Raw genomic sequence first — 24,907 nt, 5'->3', positions numbered from 1 at the left:
GATCAAAATAGATCTCTACTATAGTATTTCCTCGTCCCGATTTTCTTCAGCACAATAGAAGCCTAGACCTTGTGCATTGTGGCAAATATCACAGCATTCTATTAGTCAATACTATCCCAAGTACGGATACGTATGCACATCAAAATTATGGCATATGGTTGCTGGCAGTGTGTTCCAAGGCAGAGCACGTATATGTATGTACTGGATGTACAGATTTATATATTCGAAGTAATCAAAGCGATAACCACTGCCTCAAAAAACGGAGTATGAGATCAACACACAGCAATTGTATGTTATTCTGGTTGGGTTAAACCTGCTCGGTCGTATTCGCCTTGCGTTGCCCCTTTCTGGGGGATTTTTGATTACATACCACGTACGGAGTAGTTAGTAGATTAGAAGAGAATTGAGGGAATAAAAAAAAAAAACGGTTGCTTCAGGGGCCGGTATCTTACCGTATCATAACTTCATTTTCCTGGGTGAACTACCTTGTGCTCCGTACATAAAACCATGCAAAGGCGACAGGGGTAATGGGACCATACCGTACGATACTATGGGTCCGGTCTGGAAGATCCACTCTTGAAAAAGTCCTTTGATTTTTCCCTCCCAACACTTGGGATCCATCGGGGACTGATTAATTATGGTTGATAGTCTTCTCAGCTAATTCCATAATTACTTACTCTCTCTTTCTTCCTCTCTTTACTGTTTCATCGCGATAAGCGTCAATTAATCTGGACTAGGACAAGAGATTGAATTTGCGATTGGGCTCCGTGCCCTTCCAGTTTCCACGTGCAAAAGGTCTTTGCCTTACGTTACCACCTGAAATTACAGGACCATCAATCACTCCGGCTTGCTCGGAGTTGCATTTGCATCTTACCCTCATTTTCTCTCTCCTGTCTGTGTATGCCGCCCTCGAGTCTTGGTCTTCTTTTCGTTTCTCCCTCGCATCTGTTGGCTATTTGCACGAGTGTTTCGCACACTGGTCTGGATTGTGGCTGACTGCTTTCCTTCGGATACTTCAGATCGTTGTCGCTGTCCTGGTGCTTTCTGAGACGTTGTAAAGCGAAGGAGGACCGGTCAACAAGCAGAGCACTCGCGTCAGGAGTCACATTACCTTCTACCTCAAGTAGCTTCTGTTTTCACTCTTCCTTCCGGGACCGCGGTAGAAGTTTCTCTTCACACCACATCGGTGTTCCTGCGAAATTGATTGTTTCCGACTGGCGGTTTCCTTGCAATGCCTCGTCGATCCGTCAACTCTTCCGCCAACAACCCCTCCAACTCGCAGTCCACCTCATCCAACTCTGGAAAGGGCGGTATCACCTTCAAGGCGCCCACAACCAAACCTAGTCTCTTGAGCCAACTATTCTCAACCTCCCCTAAGTCTAAATCCGACTCTCAGTCTGCGAACGTGGCCGCCAGAGGAGCCAGTGGGAACGCTCATCCTACTTCGATCAGCTCGGCTTCACTGTCCTTACCGACCATTTCTCTCTCTACTGCTACCGCGGGAAACCCCAATATGGACGAACCGCCGACCACGCTCTTTCAGCCCCCCTCGCCGGAGGAGGCTCGTCGCCAGGCCAAGGCAAACGCGCAGTTTGGCACCATTGGCCATCCCAGCCACCGGTATTCCAGTCAACATCCTGGCGGTGTCTTTCCCGAGCCGATAATGGATGAGCCTCCCTATTATTACCTTCTTACTACCTATATTAGTTACCTAATCCTAATCGCATTTGGACATGTCCGTGATTTTTTTGGGAAACGCTTCCGTGAAGAGAATTACAGACACTTGAAACCCCGGAATGGATACGGTGCCCTCAACAGCGACTTCGACAATTTCTACGTCCGTCGCCTTAAGCTGCGTATCAATGATTGTTTTGAGCGCCCGGTGACGGGTGTCCCCGGAAGATACATCACGCTGATCGACCGTGCGACTGATGATCACAACAAGCACTTTTACTTCACCGGAACCACCACCGATACACTGAACCTGAGTTCGTACAACTACCTTGGTTTTGCGCAGTCCGAAGGCCCATGTGCAGACCTCGCCGAGGAGTCGATTAGGAAATATGGCATCACCGCTCCTAGCACCCGAGCGGAGGTTGGCACACAGGATCTTCACATGGAAGTAGAGGATCTTGTCGCTAAGTTCGTGGGCAAGGAAGCGTCAATGGTCTTCTCTATGGGTTTTGGCACTAATGCAAATATCTTTCCCGCTCTGGTCGGTAAAGGCGATCTTATCATTTCTGATGAGCTGAACCACGCGTCAATCCGCTTCGGTGCACGTCTTTCTGGGGCATCTATCGGTATGTTCAAGCACAACGATATGAAGGACCTGGAGAATAAGCTCCGGGAGGCTATCAGTCAAGGTCAGCCCCGTACTCATCGCCCCTGGAAGAAGATATTGGTCGTTGTGGAAGGCCTTTATTCTATGGAAGGATCGATGTGCAACCTCCCGGGCCTGATTTCTTTGAAACGACGTTACAAGTTCCATCTTTTTGTTGATGAAGCCCACTCAATTGGTGCTATTGGACCGAAAGGCAGAGGTGTTTGTGACTATTTCGGCATTGATACAAACGAAGTGGATATTCTCATGGGAACCCTCACAAAGTCCTTTGGTGCTAATGGAGGGTATATCGCTGCCGACAAGAACATGATCGATCAGCTTCGTGCAGCGAATTCTGGAGTCATCTACGGAGAATCGCCAGCCCCGGCTATCTTGTCCCAAATCTCGTCTGCTCTTCGTATCATCAGCGGCGAAATCGTTCCGGGTCAAGGTGAAGAGCGACTGCAGCGTTTGGCCTTTAACTCCCGATACCTTCGTCTGGGCCTGAAACGTCTTGGCTTTATAGTGTACGGCCACGACGATTCCCCAATTATCCCAGTGCTGCTGTTCAACCCTGCTAAGATGCCAGCCTTCTCCCATGAAATGCTCAAGCGAAAGATTTCTGTTGTCGTTGTCGGTTATCCTGCTACACCCTTGGTCTCCTCCCGTGCTCGTTTCTGCGTCTCTGCCGCGCATACTAAGGAAGACCTCGATCGGGTATTGACCGCTTGTGATGAGATTGGCAATGTCTTACAACTCAAATTCTCGACTGGTGTTGCCGGCGGAGCCCTCCCCTCGAATGAGGACGTGACCCCTCCTCCAGAGATGGAGAAGGAATGGCACCGGAAGCGAGACCCCGTTGCTCCCCCGCGGTGGCGTATCGAGGACGTTATCAGGCGCGGTGTCCAGGACGCCAAAGGTCCGTTGTATTAGTTCGTCATGATTGCATTCGGTATTGTTACATATTCGTTTAAGGGGTTGGCCTACAGACTCGGTTGATGCTGGTCATGCCGCGTCGCAGGCTGATCGAACCATTACTACTTCACGCTTGTTGTGTATCATTAAGCAGCCGCCCCTGGGTTGTCTCTGCATTCTTACCACGTTTCCCCCTCCATATGCATGGCGTGGAATGGCCCACAAGCCTCAGAAAGTCACGGATTCCTGACCAAGCCATGGATACGCTGTTTGAAAAATTGACTACCGGCCAGCGAACTTCCACAAACACATCTGTTCGCTACTCCGTAACTGTGTGACGGAGGGGTTTACTGGGCCTTGTACCTCTACTAGCTTCTTTTCCAATTTCTCTTTCCTTCTGGCCCCCTCCTTTCGCTGTCTCCCTAAAGACATCCGCTGGTTCACTCCCCCCACCAAGTGCTGGAGGATGGGACAAGACCAAGCTTGTTATTGTTGAAAAGCACGGGGCCACACACTTGTACCCTAATGAGTTTGATGAGCAGTGGGGGCGCAACGGATCGCTTCGTTGGCATATATGAACGTTTATACTTAGATGATTGTTAATACATTTTTATTGGACCCATTTGTACTTTCATATATATAGCTAGCAATTTAATGTGATGAGATCATGTACGTTACTATCCAAATCAACAAGTCAAAGAGTATTCGAGTGCCCTATGTATATGCTAAATATGCACCCCGTATGCAAATATCTATCCGTAACCAAACACCTCGCAGTGAATCCTGGAGGCCAGAAAATATAATGAATCCGGTACGCCGACTGAATGATGGTTTGTGACCTTATGCCATCTTCTGTTGCTATGATAACCACCTAGAGGTATCTCCAACCTCAGCCTTAAGCCCAGCCCAGCCCAGCCTTGAATCCAATAACGTCCAGTGATATATAAAAGAACAAATAAAGCGAAGGCGCCGAACGATGGAGAATGAACCTATTGAACCCCGAGAATATTCAACGACGGCAGACAGCAAAAAACCCTCAGGCCAAAAAGATCGTCATGAAGTCATAAAAAGAAATCGTATCTGCTTAACGCAGGGTCGAGAAGGGTAAGCAAGTGTAAGAAACAAAAAACAGGAAGTTCTAGATGATCACACGACACTGAGTCTAGTTAATCATTTAAACTGTACCGTATCTATCACAGTCTTCTTCTAAAAGCGCCTGGCTTTCTGTGGGAGTGCGGCGATGGGCATCCCGGGTAGGGGATACGGAGGGGATCCAGCCTCTCATCCAGCCGCGGACTCGCATCCAGCGACTACGTCCGCACTTCGGATCTTCGATCTCAATAATGGACTCGTCGTCTCGCGTGCCGTACATAAGGAATTGCACGCCCATGAAGCCGTCGAAGAAGAGGACGCCGAATGCCCCAAGGAAGAAGGGGATAGCCCGGCTTAGCCATTCGGCGCGGTTGTTGCCATCGGAGTCGGCCCATCCGCCGCCGCCGTAAGGGTGATAGTCGTACCAGGCGTTAGGGTTTGTGAGGAGGGACGAGGAGTAAAAGAAGTTTCCGCTGAATGCGGCCATGAAGAGCAGCGGGGATAGACCGGAGGTGCTCTTGCGCTTGTAGTTCTTGTATAGCTGTGGTGGCCGCGAGAAAAGGTATAGGAATGTTGACATCCACGAGAAAAGGGTGCCGAGGAACCCCAGACTGAGGAAATGGGAGTGTGGTTCGGTGGCTGGCTCCGTTGGTGCTGCGTTGGCCACAACCGCGCAGAGCATCGATGCTAATAGAACTGTGCGCGTAGAGGCAATAGGCAGGCTGGGTCCGCTGCTTTTTCTGAGCATTGACCGACGGGATGAGCTGAGCTTCTCATTGGAATACGACAGGGACTGGCCGTTATAAGAACCGAATATAGGTTCTTTGCGACCTTTCACATCCTTCGCGTCCGAATCGGCTGTGGTTTCTGAAGGTGTCTGATTGACTGAGTTGTTCTCGGAAAAGGATACCCCTTCTAACACCCCCCCGGTTCCGCCCTCATTATGTGAGTGAGACAAGCTACTGTAGCCACCCTGACGTCCTTTGATATGTGTGTACCAGAAAAACTGGAAGACGAGTGTAACATCGACCAGGACATAGTAGCTTGCAATGATGACTTGCCAAGTAGCTTGCCGAGTGAGTAGAGCACCGATCAGGTTGCTAGTGTCTCCCAAGCACCACTCCACAAGAAAGAATATGGACAAGCCCGACGTAGACTGCAACTGGACATTCTTGTATATCTGGGGGAGCTGTGCAAACAGCCATGAGACAATGCTAAGGGTACCCAACACTGATGATATAAGAGCGAGCGGCGTAGGTATGCACGTGTGTAGATATGCGGAAATGGTAGCGAAGAAGGGCGAAGACGGCTCACAATGTTGTGGCAGCGCTTGAGTCAGGTGCTGTATTAAAGGAGGAGGCATATTCTCGGTTTGTTTAGTTTCACCAAAGATTTGGAAGACCCGTCTATGCTGCTCGAAACGGAGTATTTAGTATTGACGTGTGCAGGAGCAAGTCACGACACGGCGAGACGTTCAGATGAATAGGCGAGGATCCCACGGGGTACGGAATGCCGGTTTATGCGGTGTGAAACTCGTTCTGCAAGGACAAAGGGGGAATGAAAGGAGAGTACGGATTATGGAACAAGAGGAAACAAGAAGAGGGAAAGAAGACAGGAGTAGGAAGGAGTAGGGGGTCGGCCTGATTCAGATATGGCATGCAGAACGAGTCACACTCCGTCCCCGATTCGGTCACGAGTCAAGGGCTGAGCTGAAGATCGGCGATAATGACTGACTCTGATAAGACTTCCATATCTCCCAACCTTGATTGGCTCCTACTGGATCAGGAAACCCTGCTCCGCTCCGGTTTCCGGCGGCGGATGATCTTCCGTACTGATCACGGGATCCCCGATGGCGGGGAACCGTGACCATGGGATACTCTCCGTGACGTGGTCCCAATGTCAAGAAGAAGTCTAGAATATACGTACATACATTTATTTCCTTCTCGAACTTCAGAATTACTTTGACTAAGCCCACACTGGTTATATATGACAGAATAATTCGGGGAACATTACACTCGTGGAAAGATTTACTTTGTGGGGAAAAGTGAAACATTTATTTCGACGATAAGATATGATATCGCTAAGTTTATCCTCATGATTTACTCATCTGGCTGGTTCGGATGAAAAGCAATGGGCGATAGAAATCCAGAAGGATGTTGCTCTGGCCCGTTATCTATTCTACTTTCATGTAAATAATGTCATGTTTGAATCAGCCAGAAACAACCATCCGATCGACTCTTCATTTCTCTCGCAAACTTCGATCTTTACGTGAGCTGACGAACTAAAAAAGGTCATACAAAACCTGTCAATTTATGCTTCCCTGGGTAACTGCCGTATAAACCCCACAAAAGGGAATAAGGGGAAAAGTAACGGTTTCACCACACGTTGTTTCAGACAAATGCCAGAAGAATCCATTGTACGATGATCCGAATTACCAACATACAGATAGAGGCATACTCAGCATTGCTGTCATCAAGTCGTTAAGCGTTATAAAACATTCCGAATCTTTATCCTCTTCCAACAATTTCCCCATAACAGTGTACGCCAAGATGAAAGAGCAGCAAACATCAATATAGCAATCTAAGAATAACAATCTAAGAGTGTTCCCTATCAGTAGCTACCGCTATGGCTACTGTGCCGAGAATGACTGCGATGATGACCATGATGACTATGATGGCGATGGCCGTGACGATGCTTGTGACGGTGGTGATGATGGCCATGGTGGTGGTGGTGACGGTGATGATGACCATCCTCCTCATCATCTGGTTTATCCTCCATCTTGTCTCCGACGAAGTTCCCTAGTATCGCACCCCCCACAGCCCCTAGAAGACCATGGTTACTTTGGCGTCCCAAAACATAGCCACCAGCGCCACCAGCAAGTGCCCCTGCAAGATTGCGCTCAGTTCCCTCATTGTCGGAAGTGTTGTCGGCTTCTTGGGGACGAGAGTCTGGAGGATGGTGCCGATCTTGTTCGTCGGTGGGCGCGTTGCTGGAATCTTTTAGTGTGAACTCATCGAAATGCTATAAATTGCAGCGTACTAATAATCAGCGTTACTTTCTCGATGGTTATTTTCCTGCTCAAAGCCTCCCGCAGAAGCCGGATTGAGGTAGTCTTGCTGTGGGCCCGACATTTGAGGGGGATAAGACCTGGGTGTTTGCGCTAAGTCATACTGCGAGCCATATTGGTAGTTTTGGTTTGGAGGAGATTGCTGCGTATACGGATTCTGGGGCTCATAATCGTACGGTGGGTTTTGGTATACGCTATCTGCGGGCGCATAAAAGTTGGCCTCGGGTCCAGGACCAGGAGGAGCGTAGTGTGGGTGTTGGGCATAAGGGTCAGACATCCTGAAGGCGGGGTGGGAAGTAAATCCAGGTACCACCTTGTACACAGGGCTTCGAGGGGGAGGTGTCAGTCAATAAATACTAGTTACTGTTTATTTCAAGGAGTCATGAAGTATGGATCAACTGCCTAATGACCATACCGTGCAGCGCAGCTGACCTTCTCGCACGACATTCCGCCAAGATGGTATGAAGTGGCAGCTTTACAGCATTGCAGACCCTACCCCGGTCTGCCAGACTTCATAGAGCTCTTCTTCAGAACTTCTTGAAAATCAGATGAAGCAACCGTGCATGAGGACAAAGAAGAAGGGGGAAAAAGAAAAAGAAGTGCAGGTCCATGTTTCTGCATGACCTTCCGATTCTGGACTCGTGCGCTCGGGCGTGTTCTAATTTTACTGCAGCAACCTAGCAAGTGATGGGCTTTTTGCCAAGTCAGACAAACGACGAACAGATTCATTGCACGAAGCCAGGCATAGACACTAAATGTTTGCTAAATAGTATAGAATAGCATATATTTATATCTACTCTTCGACACAGGAGCAGTTGTACATAGACACAATTGTTGATACGTGAAGTCTTTTCTCTCTCTAGATTTGTCCCATTTAACTTGTACAAAGAAATTAATCCGAAGATAAGTAGATCTAATATCGACTAGCACTGGTTCTTGCATGCAAAGCGAAGTATTCGCAAGGGAATTTACAAGGACAGTTGCCTATAACGCAGAAGAAACCCTTCTACTATTAGTAGTACATCTGTCAGTATGATACCCCTCGTGCTTCTGCATAGATCTTGCGGTGGTGTTGAATTTCGTTTACCTTCTACTTCGCTCACGGTAGAGTTCTCAACTCGCCGGGCAAGACGGTATGATACGCTGAGATCGTCGAGTCATAATCACAGCACGGCGTGGACATCAACGCGACCGCGCGGATACCAAGATGTGCAAAAGACATCGAAGACGACTACGTGGATGTCATTTATCAGCTCCTGAACCGTGGAAAGGTGGTTAAGAGCCAGAATTCTCAGGGTGACGTCTCTAGTTCATGCAGAAGGCATCCTTGGTGCTTTCGAGGTACGAGACGGATCTGATGGGTACGAATGAGGACCGAGGAGTGTCCAACGCTCTTTGGTGGGCAACGGAAAGTACGCCGGAGGAAGTGGATGGCATGTCTTTTTGCGAACGAGTGAGGCTGATTATATTAGGCAACTACAAGTAGATCATGGAGCTGCCAGTTTGCATGTATTGTGATTATGACTGCATAAGGCCAATCACGCTGAGGTATAGAGAAAAGTGCCCAGGGTATAGATGGAAAGTCTACCAGAGATCGTTGCGGCACTGCTGAAGTGTAGCTGAAAACCATCGAAATTTAGATTAGAAGGTGAGGGTTACACGCTTTTCCTCCACCTAGATGAAGCTACCATCACGATCTTCATGGTGATCATTGTATGACTTTTATATGCCCGCCTTCTGTCAGACTGTTAAAGCGACGCAACGCAAGTGCACTTATACTTACTTGTTGGTATAAATGGCGATATTCAAGTTGAGGGATATGAGTAGAATTAAATTAGTGCATGAGTTACTCATTGTGTTTGTATGTGGGTATAAGTGTAGTGACGGACATTCAGCCCTCGGGATCTACGTGGCACAGACGATCCGGTGAGTACCTGATGAACTACCCAAGAGGGGATCTACAATGGGAATTGTCGTATCATGGCAGAAGAGAGAATCAGTGGGCTTGTAATGTCTACCGGGAGAGTCTAATAGCTGTCGAAAGTACGTACCCAAAGTTCCGTATGCTTCGCTAAGTTGATTTTCAATCGTGTACTCCGTAGATCATCACACATCTTCCACACAAGGGAGAGCAGAATCCAGCCAGACTTATGATGATTCAGACTGACGCTAAATAGTCATATTGGAAAGCCTTTCAGGCTGTCTTTTCAGCTATAAATACCCCTTCATACCCTACCTAGGATTCTTAACTGTCATCGCAAGCTCCCAACTCCATGCAACTTTATACTACCCACAGCCATTCTTCAGTTCTGAAAAATGCATGCCTTTAAAATCCTCTCTATAACCTCCTTCTTTCTGATTGGGGTTCTTGGAAAGACCAATTGTGACAATGGTGATGGCTCTGGACGCTGTCACTGGAGGGGAACCGCCCCTCTCTGCCAAATTTGGAGATAACGGTCAGATCTGCCAGCACGAGAGTAGCAATGGCTATTGGTTGAACCGATATACGAATATGATAGTGTGAACACATTGCTTCAGAAGTGATACATCTCCAAAGATTGTTATGATGCTTATGGCAGTGGTTGTTTGTCGGGAAGCAAGTATCTGTGGTGTGGCAGTGAGCCGGCCCACTGTAAACAAGATAATGCACAAGGCAATTCCCCTCATTTGTGTGTCCCATTGATTCTGATCATACTAAGGGATACTTGGAACAGGGTAGTGCCTTCGTTCTGTCAGATGAAGACCAAGCTCAGCCGATCGATATAAAGAACCTGATTTCTATTGATGCCCACAAGACTGTCAGAAGAGGCCTTAGTTTGGGTCGAGATAGGATCCCTGGGGGAATAATATTTGGTTGTGATAAGATCCGGCGAATGAAATTCCCAACATAGCTCTTATGCTATAAAAATACCACTGTCTTTGACGTATACATCACAGACCCTCATGCCTCTTTTGAATTCGCCCTTCGCTTTGTCGTCACTGTGAATGTAATGTAGTCACATTTAGGGTTTAATCTTGAGAAGGTCACAAGTATTTGCAGGCATCTCAGACCATGAGGCGTGCAAATCCGCTCTACACCGGATTCATGTCCTTGGCGAAGCTCATGGTCCTCTTAGCAGATATAATGTGCCGGTCGCCGACGAAAGAACTAAGTTCCTGGGCCTCAGTAAGTTTATTATTGGCCCTAACTAGTAAAGGTTCTGTAACATAACGAAGGTGAATGAAATGCATGCTTGGTCCAGCTGAATCTCAAATACAACTTCCAGGTTTCCCGTAGGTCACATTGAAGACATTTCTGGATAATAACAATCGATAGACGAAGGAACAGAGGGTAGAATATGAGGTCCGAAGTTCATCATTCGTCTTAGATAATTTGTATAATTATCGTATCTTATTGTGATGATGGAGAATTGCTGTGTTGGCACCAAAGGAAGTGACTAGCCGAGTTCGGCTTCGGAGATAAATCACGTTACGACCAAATGCCATCAGGCTGACTATCAGATTCATCTGATCTAACTTTCTTCATCTTCCTTCTATCTGTCCCCTAGCTAATAGACTAGTGCTCTAAGGAATACGGCCAATTGTATAATATGGATTATTATTATTGATTACTAGTCATGCAAGCTTGAAAATCTGACGGTGAGCGTCCAACGCCACTATACTCATACTTCGCCGGAAGTGACCAAGCGACAACACATTTCAAAGACGCCGTCAATATGGAGACGCAGACTAGTAAGGATACGCCTTGATCCCGCTCATTCTTTGTTGTAGCTTCCGACGGCATGAAGAGTTCCTCAACTGACACGCTCATTCAGGAACATCCGGCCTGCGACAGAGCTGTATCTTTTGTCGGGGCCGAAAGATTCGATGTTCTGGTGGACGTATCTGCAACGCTTGCCGAGACCGTAATATCAACTGCGTCTACGGCCCCGAAGCCCGCAAGGGCCGACCAAAGCGCAAAAGAACGGAGGACAAGTGCACGCTTAACCCGGGTATCAGCAAGCGCGACAGGAAGCAGTCCATTTTATTGACTAATACCACAATAGCCAGTGCTTTGAGTGACGAATCACCGTTGTCCGCGTCAGTGGCCCTCAAGAAGGTTCGCACACTGGGCAACGAACTAGAACAGATGTTTGATGATTATTTTATCAGCAAGACTGGATCGGAATCCAATCTTCTTCAGTTGTCTATAACCTCTTTCCAGCGCCACCGGCGGCCGTACACTTCGACGCCATCCAGCCATCCTACACAGCATCAGGTCAACTATGATGGGCTACTATCCTCCATTGCCCAAGAGATGCTGGAACTGCTACTGCTGCGCGTTGGCTCTTTGAGATGTGGACAGCCAGAGAATGGGAACCGAAACTTCTTTATTGCTAGTCTAGTGGCTGACACTACATCATCCATGTTCGATCCTCCACAGCATCAAAATCCTCTAACAGCTCTGGGAAAGCATCGCATCTTGCAGTTGGTTGACATGTGGTTTTCGGCGCATCCTCTATCGCCACTCGTATCAAAAACCTTGCTTACTAGTGACGTTAAGGATGGAACAGTGGATGAAGCCCTATTGGCAATAATCCTGGCCGATGCTTACCATGTTTTAGGTGGTACTAGCGAGCAGTATGGGGCTATAAGCGATGAATCCCAGAAGTTGTTCGAGTTTGCCACCACTCAAATCAAACAACGCCAGCTACCACTTGGCGACTCAGAAGCACTTTCCACAGCACAAACTCTGTTTCTCATAGCATGGAGGGAGCTGTGCTTGGGCCATGCCCGCCGAGCAACCTGCATTGTGGGTTATACTTGCTATATGGCCTCACGTTTAGCCAAAACAGGGAAGAATACCGACATGAAGAGAGTGAAATTGAATGGTGTTGAGATTGACCTGGTCAAGAAAGAGGTCCTGCAAAATATTCACTGGTTATGTTTGACCACCACCACCTGGGCCTTTATGCAGTTTGACCAGGCGCTTGCGCTCTTCGGCCCCGATGAGATCCCTGAATTTCCCTGTTTAGATGAGACCACCTCAGCCCTGATCCGCTTGGACCAGGCATCAGACAACATCTCTACGCTTTCGGCACAGATACAAGCCTTACGACGTCTATGGCCTCTCAGCCATATTGCCAGCACTGTATCTCACATCTACATTCTGTATTTCGATATGCCTGCCAAGAAAGTCCCAAACGCCTCATGGCAGGAACAGCATATCCATCAATTATACGATCTCCTTCAGTCTTGTGCTGATTTCCCCACGTTGTCGGTGAAGATTAGAGATGTCCTCCTTCAGGCGGTACAAGCTGTGGAGAGACGAATCACGATGTTGTCTTCGCAGCTTTACCTGTTGACTGCCTATCATATTATAATCACGCACATGTTATTCTCCCAGAACAAAACGGACCAAGAGTCGTTGAGCCTGTCGTCTACAGCCATAAATGCATTCTGCCAGTCTGCGTCAGCGCTTCTAGCCCTCTCGTACCGCTCCCTAGATCCGTCAAAGGGTCTAATGCCAGTACAGCGAGACGACGGGGTGGAATTTATCAATATGCTTGTCCTGGGGCTAGATACATGTAGCAGAGCCCTTGTTCATATCTACGACCATCTCAGCCGCGGTTCGATTGGCAACCAAAAAGAAAAAGCAGCATTCAAAAAACAGTTGGCGGATTATGCTGATAAGTTCCATCAAATCTGTAAAAGTGATGCGGTGTCACGATGTGGATCCGTGATGCGGCCTGTTAAGAAACGGCTCAAATGGGCGAAATTGGCATTTCAACACCTTCAAATCCTACCTGAGCCCGAACAAGTGCTTTCATCTGCCCAGCACAGGACCCCTGACTCATCGATAGCTCTGAATCTTGACTTACCCCATATTGAGGGCTTGCTGTTAGATCCCGCCTTTGCCACTGCTCGACTTGGGGACTTGTCATCGTCAGACATAGTTCCCGATGCGCTCTTGGTGGACCGGCAGCCGGTCTCGGGAATTACGGACCCATTCTTTGTGGATGATCCCATCATCGGCACGCTTCTTGGGCTTTCGGGAGTTACTGATACCCGTGAGCAGTTGTATCAGGACTATACCAGGTTGCAGCAGAGCAAGCAGAGCATGGGGTCAGAGCAAGATCTTCTCCACATTCAGAATCCAATGCGCTTGCTTCCAGGCGATGGGGAAAGTCTAGATTTGGTGTATCGTGGTCCCAGGGGTTCGCCTTTGAGTCTCGCCAATACCACTGACCGGCCGAGCGAGCTCAACTCGCCATATGAAATGACAGAACCTATACGTAGTGACATGGACAATTTCACGCTGTCAGAGCAGCCTTTGGACAATGATTTGCTGTTACAGTTGCTCAGCAACTCCGATGATAACATGGGAACCTTGTACGGCAATTGATGTGGGCATTCATGGCTGCAAACACGGGCCTCATTATGAAATTAGGCGTGTCGCAGCTATAGAAATGTCAAACTGCTTCCGGCAGTCAAGTCGTCTTATGCCGGTGGTCATTATAGTAAACACGGGGCTAACAGCCGTTTGCGTGAGGTCTATCTTCAAATATACTAGCTTTTGGCAGTCATAAAGCATTGAGTTGAAAACGGATTCGGCCACTATACGGTGGGTTTAAACCCTGTAATTGTACCGGACGGACTAATGAGATTAAACGACAGATGGAGTGCTGACTGGACATGGCTGGTGAAAAACCATTTGACTTCATAAAACTTAGTTGATCAGCATTAGATTGTTACTACAGACATCAATCTGAGATAAGAAGCTCTAAACTAACAAGACACCATATAAGAACACCATGGACACAGAAACAGAGGGTATTTATCACCAACAGAGCAAATGGAGAAAAGGAAGGGAAAATACCAGAAAGGAAGAGACGAAAAAAATAACCGCAAAGATGACAGCCAAACTTCCACTCTATGCGCATCAAAACCTCACTCTCTTCATTCCTCCTTAAGCAGTAATGCTTATCGGCCGTCCCAGATACGGGTTATCCAGCTGCAACGGCCGACGAAGAAAGTTCTCAAAAATCCAAAGACCAACATCATTGCGACAAATAGTATACCCAACCGCCGGGTTCATCTCCGTCCCAGCCCTAATCTTACCCAGCCCGACTCCCTCACCATTCGTGAACCAACTAGGACGAACAAGGGTATAATCCCGAATAGCCCTATCCTCATCGGGCTTGCTCATTTCTTCAAAAATAGTCTCCTCCATGACTTTCTTGTCCGCATGTGGTTCCCTCAGCAGCCAGTAGTTCAATGGCGCCAGGGCAATCGGCCAGTCTCGCTTCTTGGTAGTCAATCCCACCGAGCTGATAGCGATGAGCACCGGCTTCGCACCAAGCGCTCGGGATGCCGCAAGTATGGTTCTAACGGCGTCCTGGCAGATAGTCGGGTTGTCGAGTCTGGGTCTCAACGGGTTCGTGAAAACGGGCTTACCGCCGACGCCGGAGATGATTATGTCGACAGGTCGGCCATTGTACATGAGTGTCTGTTTCACTGCGTCAAGGTCTGTGACGTTGCCTTTCACGATACAGAGCTTTTCTGCGGTGACTGAATCGGAAATACCCCGTTGGCGCAGTAGATTCTGGAGCTTGGCCGGATCACGAACCACTAGATATCGTTAGCATCACAATTGAACACCAATATGTACCGTAAAAAGGGACATAGTAGGTAGACAGAAAGAAATGAACCAAATACATACAAGCAGAACAACAAATACCAGCCTCCAAGGCATGAACCAAACAAGCCAAATTACACCCGCCAGTGGCGCCAAAGAAAGCAACAGTATGAAGGTTGCTCGCAGCCATGATGATGATAGTGATGATGGTGAATAGGAAAATTGAAGATGCAAATGGAAGAAGTAACTGTAAATCTTGGAGTCGTGATTGTGAATGATGAATTGAAACCTATATTCTTGGATCCAGGCCATCTTTTATATTCGTAGGGGTTGGGGTCTATACTGTGTTGGGCGGGAGTAAATCTCCGTCTGGAGACGGAGACTTTTGTATACCGCGAGGCTGTGTTGTCATATACCTCCGTTTTTGGGCGGCCCTTTATTTTTTTGTCTTTTTTCCCTATTGTCCATGGACTAAAGTTGTATGTTTTTATTTTTATTCCTATCGTTATTTGTTTTATGAGGGATCTAGCTTGGGACATCATGACGGATTGCAGGCATTTACTAATGACGGAGTCGCTCAGTTACGGTGGGGATTGATGTACGGCCTACTTCGTACCGATCTTAAAATTGAACATAATCTTCGTAATATTCGCTGGTTATTGTATCAAAAGACAGGCAAAGAAAAGAAAAAGTTTGTAGTCGACAGAATATGTATGTGACTTAGGGTATCCCATAATAGGCGTTGTTATGTGGGGAACAGAAAATCGCTAGGCACAGGAAAGAAAGCTTGAAAAACGCACAAAGGAAAGCAAAAATGAAGAATGAGAGAGCCTCGTAGGGAAATATAGCAAGTAATGGGGCAGAGCCAGAAGATAAAAACAGACCTCTGTAGTCTAAAGACAAAAATTCTAGGCCATCCATATGTAGTTCCGCGCTGCCACACATTGTGCGCTACAGAAACCCGACAAATAGATTGTGTGAATAACCTGGAAAACACAGAGAATGATTGATACTATGGCCCAACTAGAGTCATGTGTCCAGCACATTGTTAGCTCCCGGCCAATATAGAACTTTCGTAATGACTAGATGTTTAAGCGAGAAACGTCTGTCAAGGCCCAGAGATACGATCATTGGCTTATAGACTTCCGCATCTTTCGGCCTACCCAGTCAGCTAGCATCGAATCTAACTGGCTGTTCATTTCCTTCAGTCGCTTGCTCTCCTCCTTGAATAGGCTGCCAGTGATTGGGTGATCAGGGCCTGCAGGAGGAACGTTGGAGTTATCATGAACGATGATGAACAGATCGCGGATGTCGCTTTCATCGTCTAGGTAGGATCGTAGGCTGGCATCGCTCCATGTTGGTGTATCGGCCGACCCCACGTCAAACGATGTCCTCTCTGCATCGAGATTCCTGCTACCATTACTCTCGACAGCTGGAGACAAAGGTGGGAATACCGGGGAGACGGAGAAACCTCCAGGCGATGATGGATCCATTGTCATTTCCGGTGCACCTGGTGAAGATGGGCCTTCCACCGGGGAGATATCCACTGAAGAAACTTCCACCGGTGAATCTCCACGAAGGCCTTGGTATCCCACATCCTGCCTTGGAGGGAACTTTTGTGGTGGAGAGGCAACAGAGTGTTGCGAATAGTGAGGCTTGATAGGAGATGCAACCGTGCCTCCCGAATTTGGCTGTGCAGTGTTGAGTTTCTTCAGCGGGCTTGATGTCCGGATGGGAGAGGACAAAGGTTGGTCTTGCTGAATACTGGTCGAGACAGGGGACTGTGGGATATTGTCCTCGGACGGTACTTGTCGTATCGTTTGTTCGTTTCTCTGGCTCTGCATAACGTTCAAATCATCATTGGCCTCCACTGATCTTTGTGTCACACGTTCCTGCTCCACGCCATTCCTTGGAGGAGCTTGGACGATTGGAGACGGCTTCTGCAGCTTGCTGGGCTGTTTCTGCACCACGAGAGGGTTAGGAGACTTGGACTCGGGAGACGAGATAGATTCGGACGATGTCTTGGGTTGTGGCGAAGATCGCGACAATTCACCCGAAATCTTTTCTACTTCATCAGTCTCGTCTTCGGCTGCCTTAGTCTTTTTGTCTTTTCTCTTGAACAAGCCACTGAGCATCCCTGGTTTCTTGTCTTTGCGCTTTTTGTCGTCCTTGTTCTTATCATATGCACTGAGAGCTTTCTCAACAGCTTCCATGCTTCCACGGGTCTTACAAATTGATATATTGTCAGCACATTTTCAGCTGAAAAACTTATGAAGTGTATCCTACCTCTCTTGCGTCATTAGCCACGCTACTACTTCCAACCTCGTCGCGGAGGAGGTTGGGTGTAAGAGAGATCTTCTTCGTCTCAACAGTGTCATCCTTGAAGAATGAATCTGTGTTCCGTACAGTCCCATTTCTTGATCGGCTGACAGCAGTTTCTGCTGTATTAGTTTTAGCAATTGACCATACGTTTCGTTCTGCATAAGTCGGAGGGAAAACCATACCTTCAGACTCCAACAACTCAGCACTAGATCGTTGTTTTTCGGGGCTGGCCCGATCAGATTCTTTCGCTTCGTGTACTGTTTCCAAATCCTCGCTTGCCTTGTCTCTTTGCGACTTCGGTCGGAGAGGCTCGACAACAATGTCCTCATGTTCACTCTCTTGTAAGTCGTCAACATCCCCTCGCAATCCATCCGCATCGGTCAAAGAAGCAACTTCATCCAGTTCGTCATCCGTCGAAAACTCTATGTCAGATGCTTCTATGTATGTTGGGCTCGTAAATGTTACGGTCTTCGCATTCCTACGGCGCATTGCTTTCTTCAGTAGATTCTTAGACTTTTCCGAGTTGTCTCCCAGCATAGTCGCGGAAAGCTGCTTTTGTTAGAGGACGTCCTTTAATACTAGAATAAAATCACATACATCGACGTTTCTGTGCTTGTTTAATCTTGCCAATCGTTCGGTAGGTGTCTCAATGTGCTCAGCAGGCAGATACCCTATTACCAATGAGCTTCCCTTCATGGAATCTAAATGCCCAGCTTACCAATACTGCCGTCTTTGACGATTCGAACAAGCCACCAGTAGCTGTTACTGTCGTCCAGAAGGACCATAGTGTCACCCTTTGCCGCATTGGCTTGTCCATCAACAGTTGCCACGAAGTTGTGAAGCGCATAAACAAACTCGAAGTCGATATCCTCTACTGAATGTCAGAACTTTGTCCGCGAACTTTGGTAAAAAATCAAAAGCATGGGCCCGCCTTCAATATCCATGGGCTTTATTAAGAGATACAACGCACCGTCGTCGATAGATGGGGAGCTCGAGATTTTATCCATCAGATCATCGTCCAACAAATCATCGTCACCTTCTCCGTCTGCTAAATCACCGTCTTCTGAGCCTCCAACATGCTGACTATGTCCCAAGTCATCGTCCAAATCATCGTCGTCGTCGTATATATCGATACCGTCGCGATGTTCATCTATAATATTTTCTTCGGCCCCGGGCCCATGCATCACTTCTGTTCTGGTGTCTTGATCGGCGTGTCGAATGGACTGCTCCTGGTGCGGACCAAATCCGCTGCCTACGACTATATTCTGTTTCGAGTGATCCTTAGCCGAGGGTGCATGCTGGTCTTGAAGATCAAGAGTGTCTAACGCCTAGCAGTTAGCCTTTAACGTTGATGGAGTCGGGTATCAATAGCTTGTATCGCTACGTACCAGCACGAACAATTCGGGGGCGCGTCATATTGTGTGAATCTCCACTGTCAACTTAAGGATAAGAGTGAAGTAGTGCGAAGAACTGAACCAACGAGTGACTCATTTAAATCGTAAAGATTGGAGTCAAACGAAACGGCAGGAAATAACTTGACGCTCTCCGAGGTCCTGATAAAGAATGAAAGGTCGCAAAGGCCTAGTGCGTGCGTCAAATGAGAGAATATCGCGGAGATTTAGGCGCGAGGGACATAAAAAGGCGGATATTAAAGATTGGCAGGGCCACAAACAATGACGGCGGGGGTTTGCTTGACAACTGTACAGCAGCGAGGCTCACGGGGTTGGTCGAAGGTCGGGCAACAAGGCGCAAAATGAAAGAAAAGAGAAAGAAGAAAAGAATATACTCTCAGAGCAATATTGAATTTCACAACAAACACAACAATAAACAAGACTGCAGAAAGGCTGCAAAAGGTACAGCAGCCGAAACCGTGCTAATGACAAGAACGAGTTCCCCGGACTTTCAAGACAACCACAAAAAGGAGGTTCTCCAGTGTTAATTCCCCCCCAAACAAGCGCCCCTTGCGCGCGCTTAATCAAACCATTCCCAAAGCGGCCTCGTGCCTGAACCAACGAAAGTGAAAGAAGCCAAAATGCCAAGGTCTAGACTGTGGAGCGCCCCGATTGGCTGGGGCTTCACCGGTGAACGGCTTAGGGCTTCGATTAGAGGGTTCCCGGTGGATCAGGTGATACAGTGAAGGCTAGGGCCGAAAGGAGACTAGGGCCGGCCCACGGGGCTCCGCTGGGCGCTCTGTTAATGGTTGGTAAATGGTCAATGATGATTGCATTTTACATGATCTTCGTTTCCCCGCTGTTGACTTTCCGATCCTGCAACGACATCGCCTTCCGTTATCTCCCGATGCACCCATCCTTGCCCATTTTCGTCCCAGTCTGACGATTTTTCTTCCTTCTTCTTATTCACATCTACCTGGGTGGTTGCTACCTGACGTCGTATACCATTTATATTACTAAGAGAACCACTTGGACTCGCTGTTAAAAGTCATTTAACCTTTATTTCGTTTTCATTACCCCACCGGTACTCTCTAAACGGGCTGTTTCTTATACATCTTTGACGTTGGTTCCTCTCGATGTTGCACCACTGCACCTATCGGCTGGGAGGACTGTGAATTTCTTCTTCTTCTTCTTCTTCTTCTTCTTCTTCTTCTCCTCCTTAGTTTTTGACCTTTTGACATCGCCGATTAAGAGGACTTCGTGCTCTCTGTGAGGGCATGGCTCATACAGAGAGGAACAGTGCGTTGGCAGGGTTGAAGATCGACACATCCTTTCCTCTTACACATAGACCTAGATGGCGAAGTGAGGCAGGAGGCAGGAGAGTGACGGATGATGGAACTGGTATCGAGGGCGACCGTACAAACATCTTTCACGAATCTGGCGCACGCCGTTACGGTACTGATGAAGACAACAGTGTTCTGAGTAGCCTGCATTCAGCGACTCCCCCAATCTCGGTACCCCGACATGATGATCATCCTAAGGAAGATGTTAGCTTCCCAGAAAGACCTGAGGATGTACAATCATCTCCGCTTGATAGCTTCCTTCATAGCCGCCGCCGTTCCGTCAGCTTCGACCCGAATATCACCCTCGACTCCGGACAGCCGCAGGCGCTGGGAGAGCCGTTGGCAAAGGGAGTGATAAGGACCCGACCCCAGAGGTTCCAGGCAAAAGGCTCGAGTCTGAAAAACACGCTACCCCAGGATGATGCTGACGATCACTACCCGAGACACGGATACAGGGCTCAAAGGGGCTTCGACTCTCATGAAGGTTTCCTGAGTAGTCCTGATGATGACATGCCCGTGACTTCCGCGATTGATCGTCCCACGTCGTTGACATCGATCTCCACGGCTTCCCCCATCACAGAAGAGCTGCGTACCCCTCCTGAAGGATCCAAAGGCGCCCTGCCATCACCTTTCTGTGTAGCATCTCCTGTGCAAGGATTTGCTTCTCTTGATGACCGCAGCTCCTGGTCTAATAGCGTCATAACCCCTTTTGGAAGCAAAACAAAAGGCTTTCGAGGCTCCACTCGCCAGAGCTCTCGCCGATCAACAGCTTCGAGCGGCAAGTCTCCCGCCAGCATGTTCCTTTCCATGTGGAGCAGTGGCGAAGAGCCTGCACCACAGCCTGATGACGAGGGCCAAATGGTTGGAACTGAGTATGTTCTGGGAAAGCAGATCGGCTTTGGGGGGTTCAGTACAGTAAAGGAGGCGTACAAAGCCGATGAAACTGGTGGAACCAAAAGGCTGGCTGTTAAGATTGTGCGGAAGCAAGTCTCAGGAAAGAATGAAAAGGAGAACGATGAGGTTCAAGCAGAATTTGATCATGAAGTTCGAGTCTGGCGATATCTCAACCATCCAAATGTTTTGACGCTTGACGCTGTCTACGAAACTGACTACGCGACATTTTGCTTTACTAAATTAGCCATCGGCGGTACCCTTTTCGATCTTATCCGGCAAAACCGGCGCGGACTTGACATAAAGCTTGCAAAGAAATATACTTATCAGTTAGCGTGCGCACTGCGATACCTGCATGAAGATGCCCGAGTGGTGCACCGAGATATTAAATTGGAAAACTGCCTTCTAGACCCGATTGAGCTTCCAGACGGAACGAAGGCATCGAACCTTGTCTTGTGTGACTTTGGAATGGCGGAATGGATGAACATCGATAACGGGGGTGTCTCTCCCGACCCATACGACGACGCTGCGGATCGGCCACCACCTAAAACGATCGGCCCTGCTGGGTCAAGTACTAGCGTTGCAGGAAGCCTGGAATATGCATCTCCAGAGCTTCTTCTTTCTACCAGTGGTCTCATCGACGCGTCCGTTGATATATGGGCATTTGGCGTGATCGCTTATACTGTGCTCGTAGGATCTCGCCCCTTTCAAGATCCGTTCACGCCCCGCATTCAGTCGCAGATTCTTAGCGGGAACTGGGACAGGACGGCAGTCCTAGGTGATGAAACAGATCTGCCGGCCCGCAAGGACCGGGAGCACGCCCTTGAGTTGATCGAGGGTTGTTTAGATATGAGCGTTGAAAAGCGTTGGACCATCCGTGATGTACTCTCATCCCGTTGGCTCCGGGAACTCTCTGAAAAGGGTGAAGATGGTGAAGCCGACTCCATCTGGAAGCTGTGAAGCTTCTTCCTTTTCTCTTTTCTTTTCTTCTCTTTTCTTCTCTTTTCTTCTCTTTTCTTCTCTTTTCTTCTCTTTTCTTCTCTTTTCTTCTCTTTTCTTCTCTTTTCTTCTCTTTTCTTCTCTTTTCTTCTCGTTTCTTCTTTTATTCTTTCCGCATTGCTTTCTTACCCGGCTTGGGTGGGGTGACTTGAAATATGGGATATGACGCATTGCATTTCGACTTACGATATACTGATGATCAAAACTGGCGCTATTATGATATGGACAAGCGCTGGTGCTCGGGATTAGTGATCATCTATGATACCCTCTCTTTCTGTGTTTTTGTTTCTTGCGATTTGATTATCATTTCACATCTCGGTATACGGAGAAGGCTCCTTTCATACATCATCCTGTTCGCTCTTGGGGGCCTCATGACTTTGATTATTCTAGGCGGTTGCTACTTTTCATGCAATGGTTTTTCATGGTATCTTCGGAGGATAGGTTCTTCGGTATCACAAGCATGGCGTTTGGCTGGTCTCATTTACTGCACGTTATATTCTCCTTTCCTGTATCTATATAGCTGGTAGCTGTGCTGTACTGTGCAGCTAGTGGAATCCTAGTTATAATAGCATTCGCCTTCTAGAAGGAGGGTTGAAAAACCAAAAATTGATTTAAAAAAAGCTATTCCATCGTGCACACCGGTAAAGTTAGATAATTTAACTACTATCAATAATATCCCAACTTAGGCATATTCATTACCCACCCACATCACACAGAACCACACTCCTGTTCTCATAGATGATGCATTCATCTATCAAAACTTTTTTTCCAGCCAGAAAAATAAAATAAAATAAAATAAAAAAAGGAGAAAGAAAAGGGGCCCTACAAAAAACTGGCCAATACATATAATGAATGAACATACGCTAGCAGATTCAATGCAGTATAAACCTCACAGCCAGCCATCCATCATCGGCCACAAACGCCAATGTAGAGTAGAATAGACTTACAACTCCCAAAACAACACGAGACCCGCTGTCCGAAGGAGATACACATACCCTTACTAAAGGTGAGCGGGTGGAAAAGCAAGTAACATGACCAGGAGGGAGGAACGATGATTAATTATCAGAAGGGGTATGGAGGGGGTGAACATTGCTTAGGGGAAGGGATAGGCCATTCCAAGGGGATAATAACATTGTAGGCTGAGGTTGTCTGGTATATAAGGATCCTGGGTCTGTACTCGTTACTTTCATGTTACGTGTTCCTGTTTAAAGGGTCTCTCTTGAATAGTGTAGATAGTTTTAGATTGGGTTATCATGAACTTGTGCAATACTTGGCTCCTTATATTCGGCAAAGATCTTCACAATAGTCTAGAAGGAAGCATGACGGAGGGTTCCGACGCTTCAATCTCCGGGGGGTATTGCAGGTCATTCTGCTTGCGCACGAAGTCCATGATCTCCATGACGAGTAGGCTCTCCGCCCAAGGCATCTCAGGACTCTCCAGGAGACCTTCACGGATACATCGTGCGACCTCGTCCGCCTCTGGAACGAACAACGGCTCTTCCTCGTGGAATGTCACATCATAAGGCTTGGAAAGGCTATAGCTATTCTTGAAGAGATACAGCTCTGTCGGTAACGCTTCCCATCCACGGATCTCGATCTTGCCATTAGAGCCTTCGATGATCACATGTGCAAGCTGTCCGTCGGGGCTGGCTGGGGTAGATAAACTGGCGATTGCTTTAGTGCGTATTTCACGTCCACCTATTGAAAAACCCATATTAATAGTGGTGGTTTCGTCGACGCCTGATTCGGGACATTTTTTCATAGTAGACGTAACCTGGGTTGGGCGACAAGCTCCTCCTGGGAGAGCCCGAAGTATCCAGTGGAGGGCCAAACTACCAACTTATACACTATTAGCCATACTTTGAGATCAGGTGGTTTATAATCAACGTACGTTCCAAGAGCGCCCCACCAGCCAGCTCTTTCGATGTTAGTCGATCACTCGCAGAGCCGAACATACAATAGTTGTTTCTGATGCCGAAGTTGGCAACTATGCGATTAACTTGTCCAATCTCTCCATCTCTGAGCAGTCGACATGTTTGTCTACTTGCTTGTGGCCACCACAGCCACCATCCCTCCATGAGGAATAGTTGCTCCCGCTTCGCAGTTTCGAACAGCTTCTTGGCTTGTGCAGCGTTCACTGTCAGGCTCTTCTGACAAACGACATGGTTTCCTGCTTCGAGTGCCAGCAGAGCATTTTGGAAATGATGGGAATGTGGTGTGGCAATGAACACTACGTCGATGAGATCACTGCGAACTAGCTCCGAATAGTCGTGAAATGTCAAGGTGCATTCGGGAACGTCAAATGACTCGAGGAATTCCTTAGCCACGTCTCTCGAACGAGAGGACGCTACGCCGACTAATGCGTGATGAGGGCCATTTGGATCTTCTCTGCCCACGTGATAATTGAGGTTCCCCGTAAAGCCTAAGTGTGTTAGTGAAAAAGGTGTGTCCGGGATAGGGAAATTGAAAAGCCCTACACTTGGCATAACATCCTGTGCCTGCGGATGAAGGGTCACTTTTCAGCTTATTTTATAACAGATTAGGGGACAGGTAAGTACACACCTAGTATGCCCCAGTGCAAGAGCTCTATTTCATCTCCCATTTTGATATGGATTTTGAAACGGTGACATTATCAGCGCCTAAGGCGTCAACAAAGGATTGTGGAGTTCGCTACTGCTCCAGTGCATAGGACACAGCAGTCTCATTCTTATTCTCTTTTCGAGTTGGTTATCCATCCTTTATATTCTCGAGTTGCCAGTGCTTACTCTTCTAGCCAAGTCTATGTTTGAATGAGATCTGGAGCCACGTCGTATGTGCACCATAACTCCTATTGGGTAACATTGATATCTTCCTCGATACTTCCTACTTGTTGATTGAAGATGCGTATGGTGAACAACCCAGGGTTTTGGTTGCACAGTCCTGCTGTACCGCCGCAGTTCAGCATGGAAT

General features: G+C 47.7%; 10 protein-coding genes across 10 annotated transcripts; 3 read left to right on the top strand and 7 right to left on the bottom strand.

Annotated features, from left to right (window-relative positions):
* Nucleotides 1–1,231: 1,231 nt before the first annotated feature.
* On the top strand, nt 1,232–3,253 carry lcb2 (putative serine palmitoyltransferase 2; the record flags this gene model as incomplete). Its single annotated transcript, XM_001818849.3, has 1 exon — nt 1,232–3,253. One exon carries the CDS (start codon nt 1,232–1,234, stop codon nt 3,251–3,253), a length of 2,022 nt encoding a protein of 673 aa, XP_001818901.1.
* A 1,156-nt stretch (nt 3,254–4,409) lies between these two features.
* On the bottom strand, nt 4,410–5,690 carry AO090001000374 (PQ-loop repeat-containing protein; the record flags this gene model as incomplete). Its single annotated transcript, XM_023234520.1, has 1 exon — nt 4,410–5,690. One exon carries the CDS (start codon nt 5,688–5,690, stop codon nt 4,410–4,412), a length of 1,281 nt encoding a protein of 426 aa, XP_023089637.1.
* A 1,247-nt stretch (nt 5,691–6,937) lies between these two features.
* AO090001000373 (uncharacterized protein) lies at nt 6,938–7,671 on the bottom strand (the record flags this gene model as incomplete). Its single annotated transcript, XM_001818847.3, has 2 exons — nt 6,938–7,316; nt 7,367–7,671. 2 exons carry the CDS (start codon nt 7,669–7,671, stop codon nt 6,938–6,940), a joined length of 684 nt encoding a protein of 227 aa, XP_001818899.1.
* A 2,775-nt stretch (nt 7,672–10,446) lies between these two features.
* On the top strand, nt 10,447–13,779 carry AO090001000372 (Zn(II)2Cys6 transcription factor; the record flags this gene model as incomplete). The annotated part of the gene is made up of 4 exons (XM_023234519.1): nt 10,447–10,560; nt 10,637–10,667; nt 11,100–11,126; nt 11,210–13,779. The coding sequence occupies 4 exons, from the start codon at nt 10,447–10,449 to the stop codon at nt 13,777–13,779; spliced, it is 2,742 nt and encodes a 913-aa protein (XP_023089636.1).
* A 564-nt stretch (nt 13,780–14,343) lies between these two features.
* Nucleotides 14,344–15,202, bottom strand: AO090001000371 (uncharacterized protein; the record flags this gene model as incomplete). Its single annotated transcript, XM_023234518.1, has 2 exons — nt 14,344–15,005; nt 15,097–15,202. 2 exons carry the CDS (start codon nt 15,200–15,202, stop codon nt 14,344–14,346), a joined length of 768 nt encoding a protein of 255 aa, XP_023089635.1.
* A 937-nt stretch (nt 15,203–16,139) lies between these two features.
* Nucleotides 16,140–16,856, bottom strand: AO090001000370 (uncharacterized protein; the record flags this gene model as incomplete). Its single annotated transcript, XM_023234517.1, has 1 exon — nt 16,140–16,856. One exon carries the CDS (start codon nt 16,854–16,856, stop codon nt 16,140–16,142), a length of 717 nt encoding a protein of 238 aa, XP_023089634.1.
* Nucleotides 16,857–17,280: 424 nt separating this feature from the next.
* Nucleotides 17,281–17,823, bottom strand: AO090001000369 (uncharacterized protein; the record flags this gene model as incomplete). The annotated part of the gene is made up of 2 exons (XM_023234516.1): nt 17,281–17,405; nt 17,517–17,823. The coding sequence occupies 2 exons, from the start codon at nt 17,821–17,823 to the stop codon at nt 17,281–17,283; spliced, it is 432 nt and encodes a 143-aa protein (XP_023089633.1).
* Nucleotides 17,824–18,215: 392 nt separating this feature from the next.
* AO090001000367 (uncharacterized protein) lies at nt 18,216–18,750 on the bottom strand (the record flags this gene model as incomplete). The annotated part of the gene is made up of 2 exons (XM_001818844.3): nt 18,216–18,655; nt 18,723–18,750. The coding sequence occupies 2 exons, from the start codon at nt 18,748–18,750 to the stop codon at nt 18,216–18,218; spliced, it is 468 nt and encodes a 155-aa protein (XP_001818896.3).
* Nucleotides 18,751–20,863: 2,113 nt separating this feature from the next.
* On the top strand, nt 20,864–22,573 carry AO090001000366 (serine/threonine-protein kinase; the record flags this gene model as incomplete). The annotated part of the gene is made up of 2 exons (XM_023234515.1): nt 20,864–21,915; nt 22,519–22,573. The coding sequence occupies 2 exons, from the start codon at nt 20,864–20,866 to the stop codon at nt 22,571–22,573; spliced, it is 1,107 nt and encodes a 368-aa protein (XP_023089632.1).
* Nucleotides 22,574–23,255: 682 nt separating this feature from the next.
* On the bottom strand, nt 23,256–24,560 carry AO090001000365 (Gfo/Idh/MocA family protein; the record flags this gene model as incomplete). Its single annotated transcript, XM_023234514.1, has 3 exons — nt 23,256–23,797; nt 23,850–24,380; nt 24,521–24,560. 3 exons carry the CDS (start codon nt 24,558–24,560, stop codon nt 23,256–23,258), a joined length of 1,113 nt encoding a protein of 370 aa, XP_023089631.1.
* Between the last annotated feature and the right edge of the window lie 347 nt (nt 24,561–24,907).

The sequence above is a fragment of the Aspergillus oryzae genome, chromosome 2 (genome assembly GCF_000184455.2).
Source record: "Aspergillus oryzae RIB40 DNA, chromosome 2".
NCBI classification, from domain to species: Eukaryota; Fungi; Ascomycota; class Eurotiomycetes; order Eurotiales; family Aspergillaceae; genus Aspergillus; species Aspergillus oryzae.
This window is presented reverse-complemented; position numbering and strand designations above follow the sequence as displayed.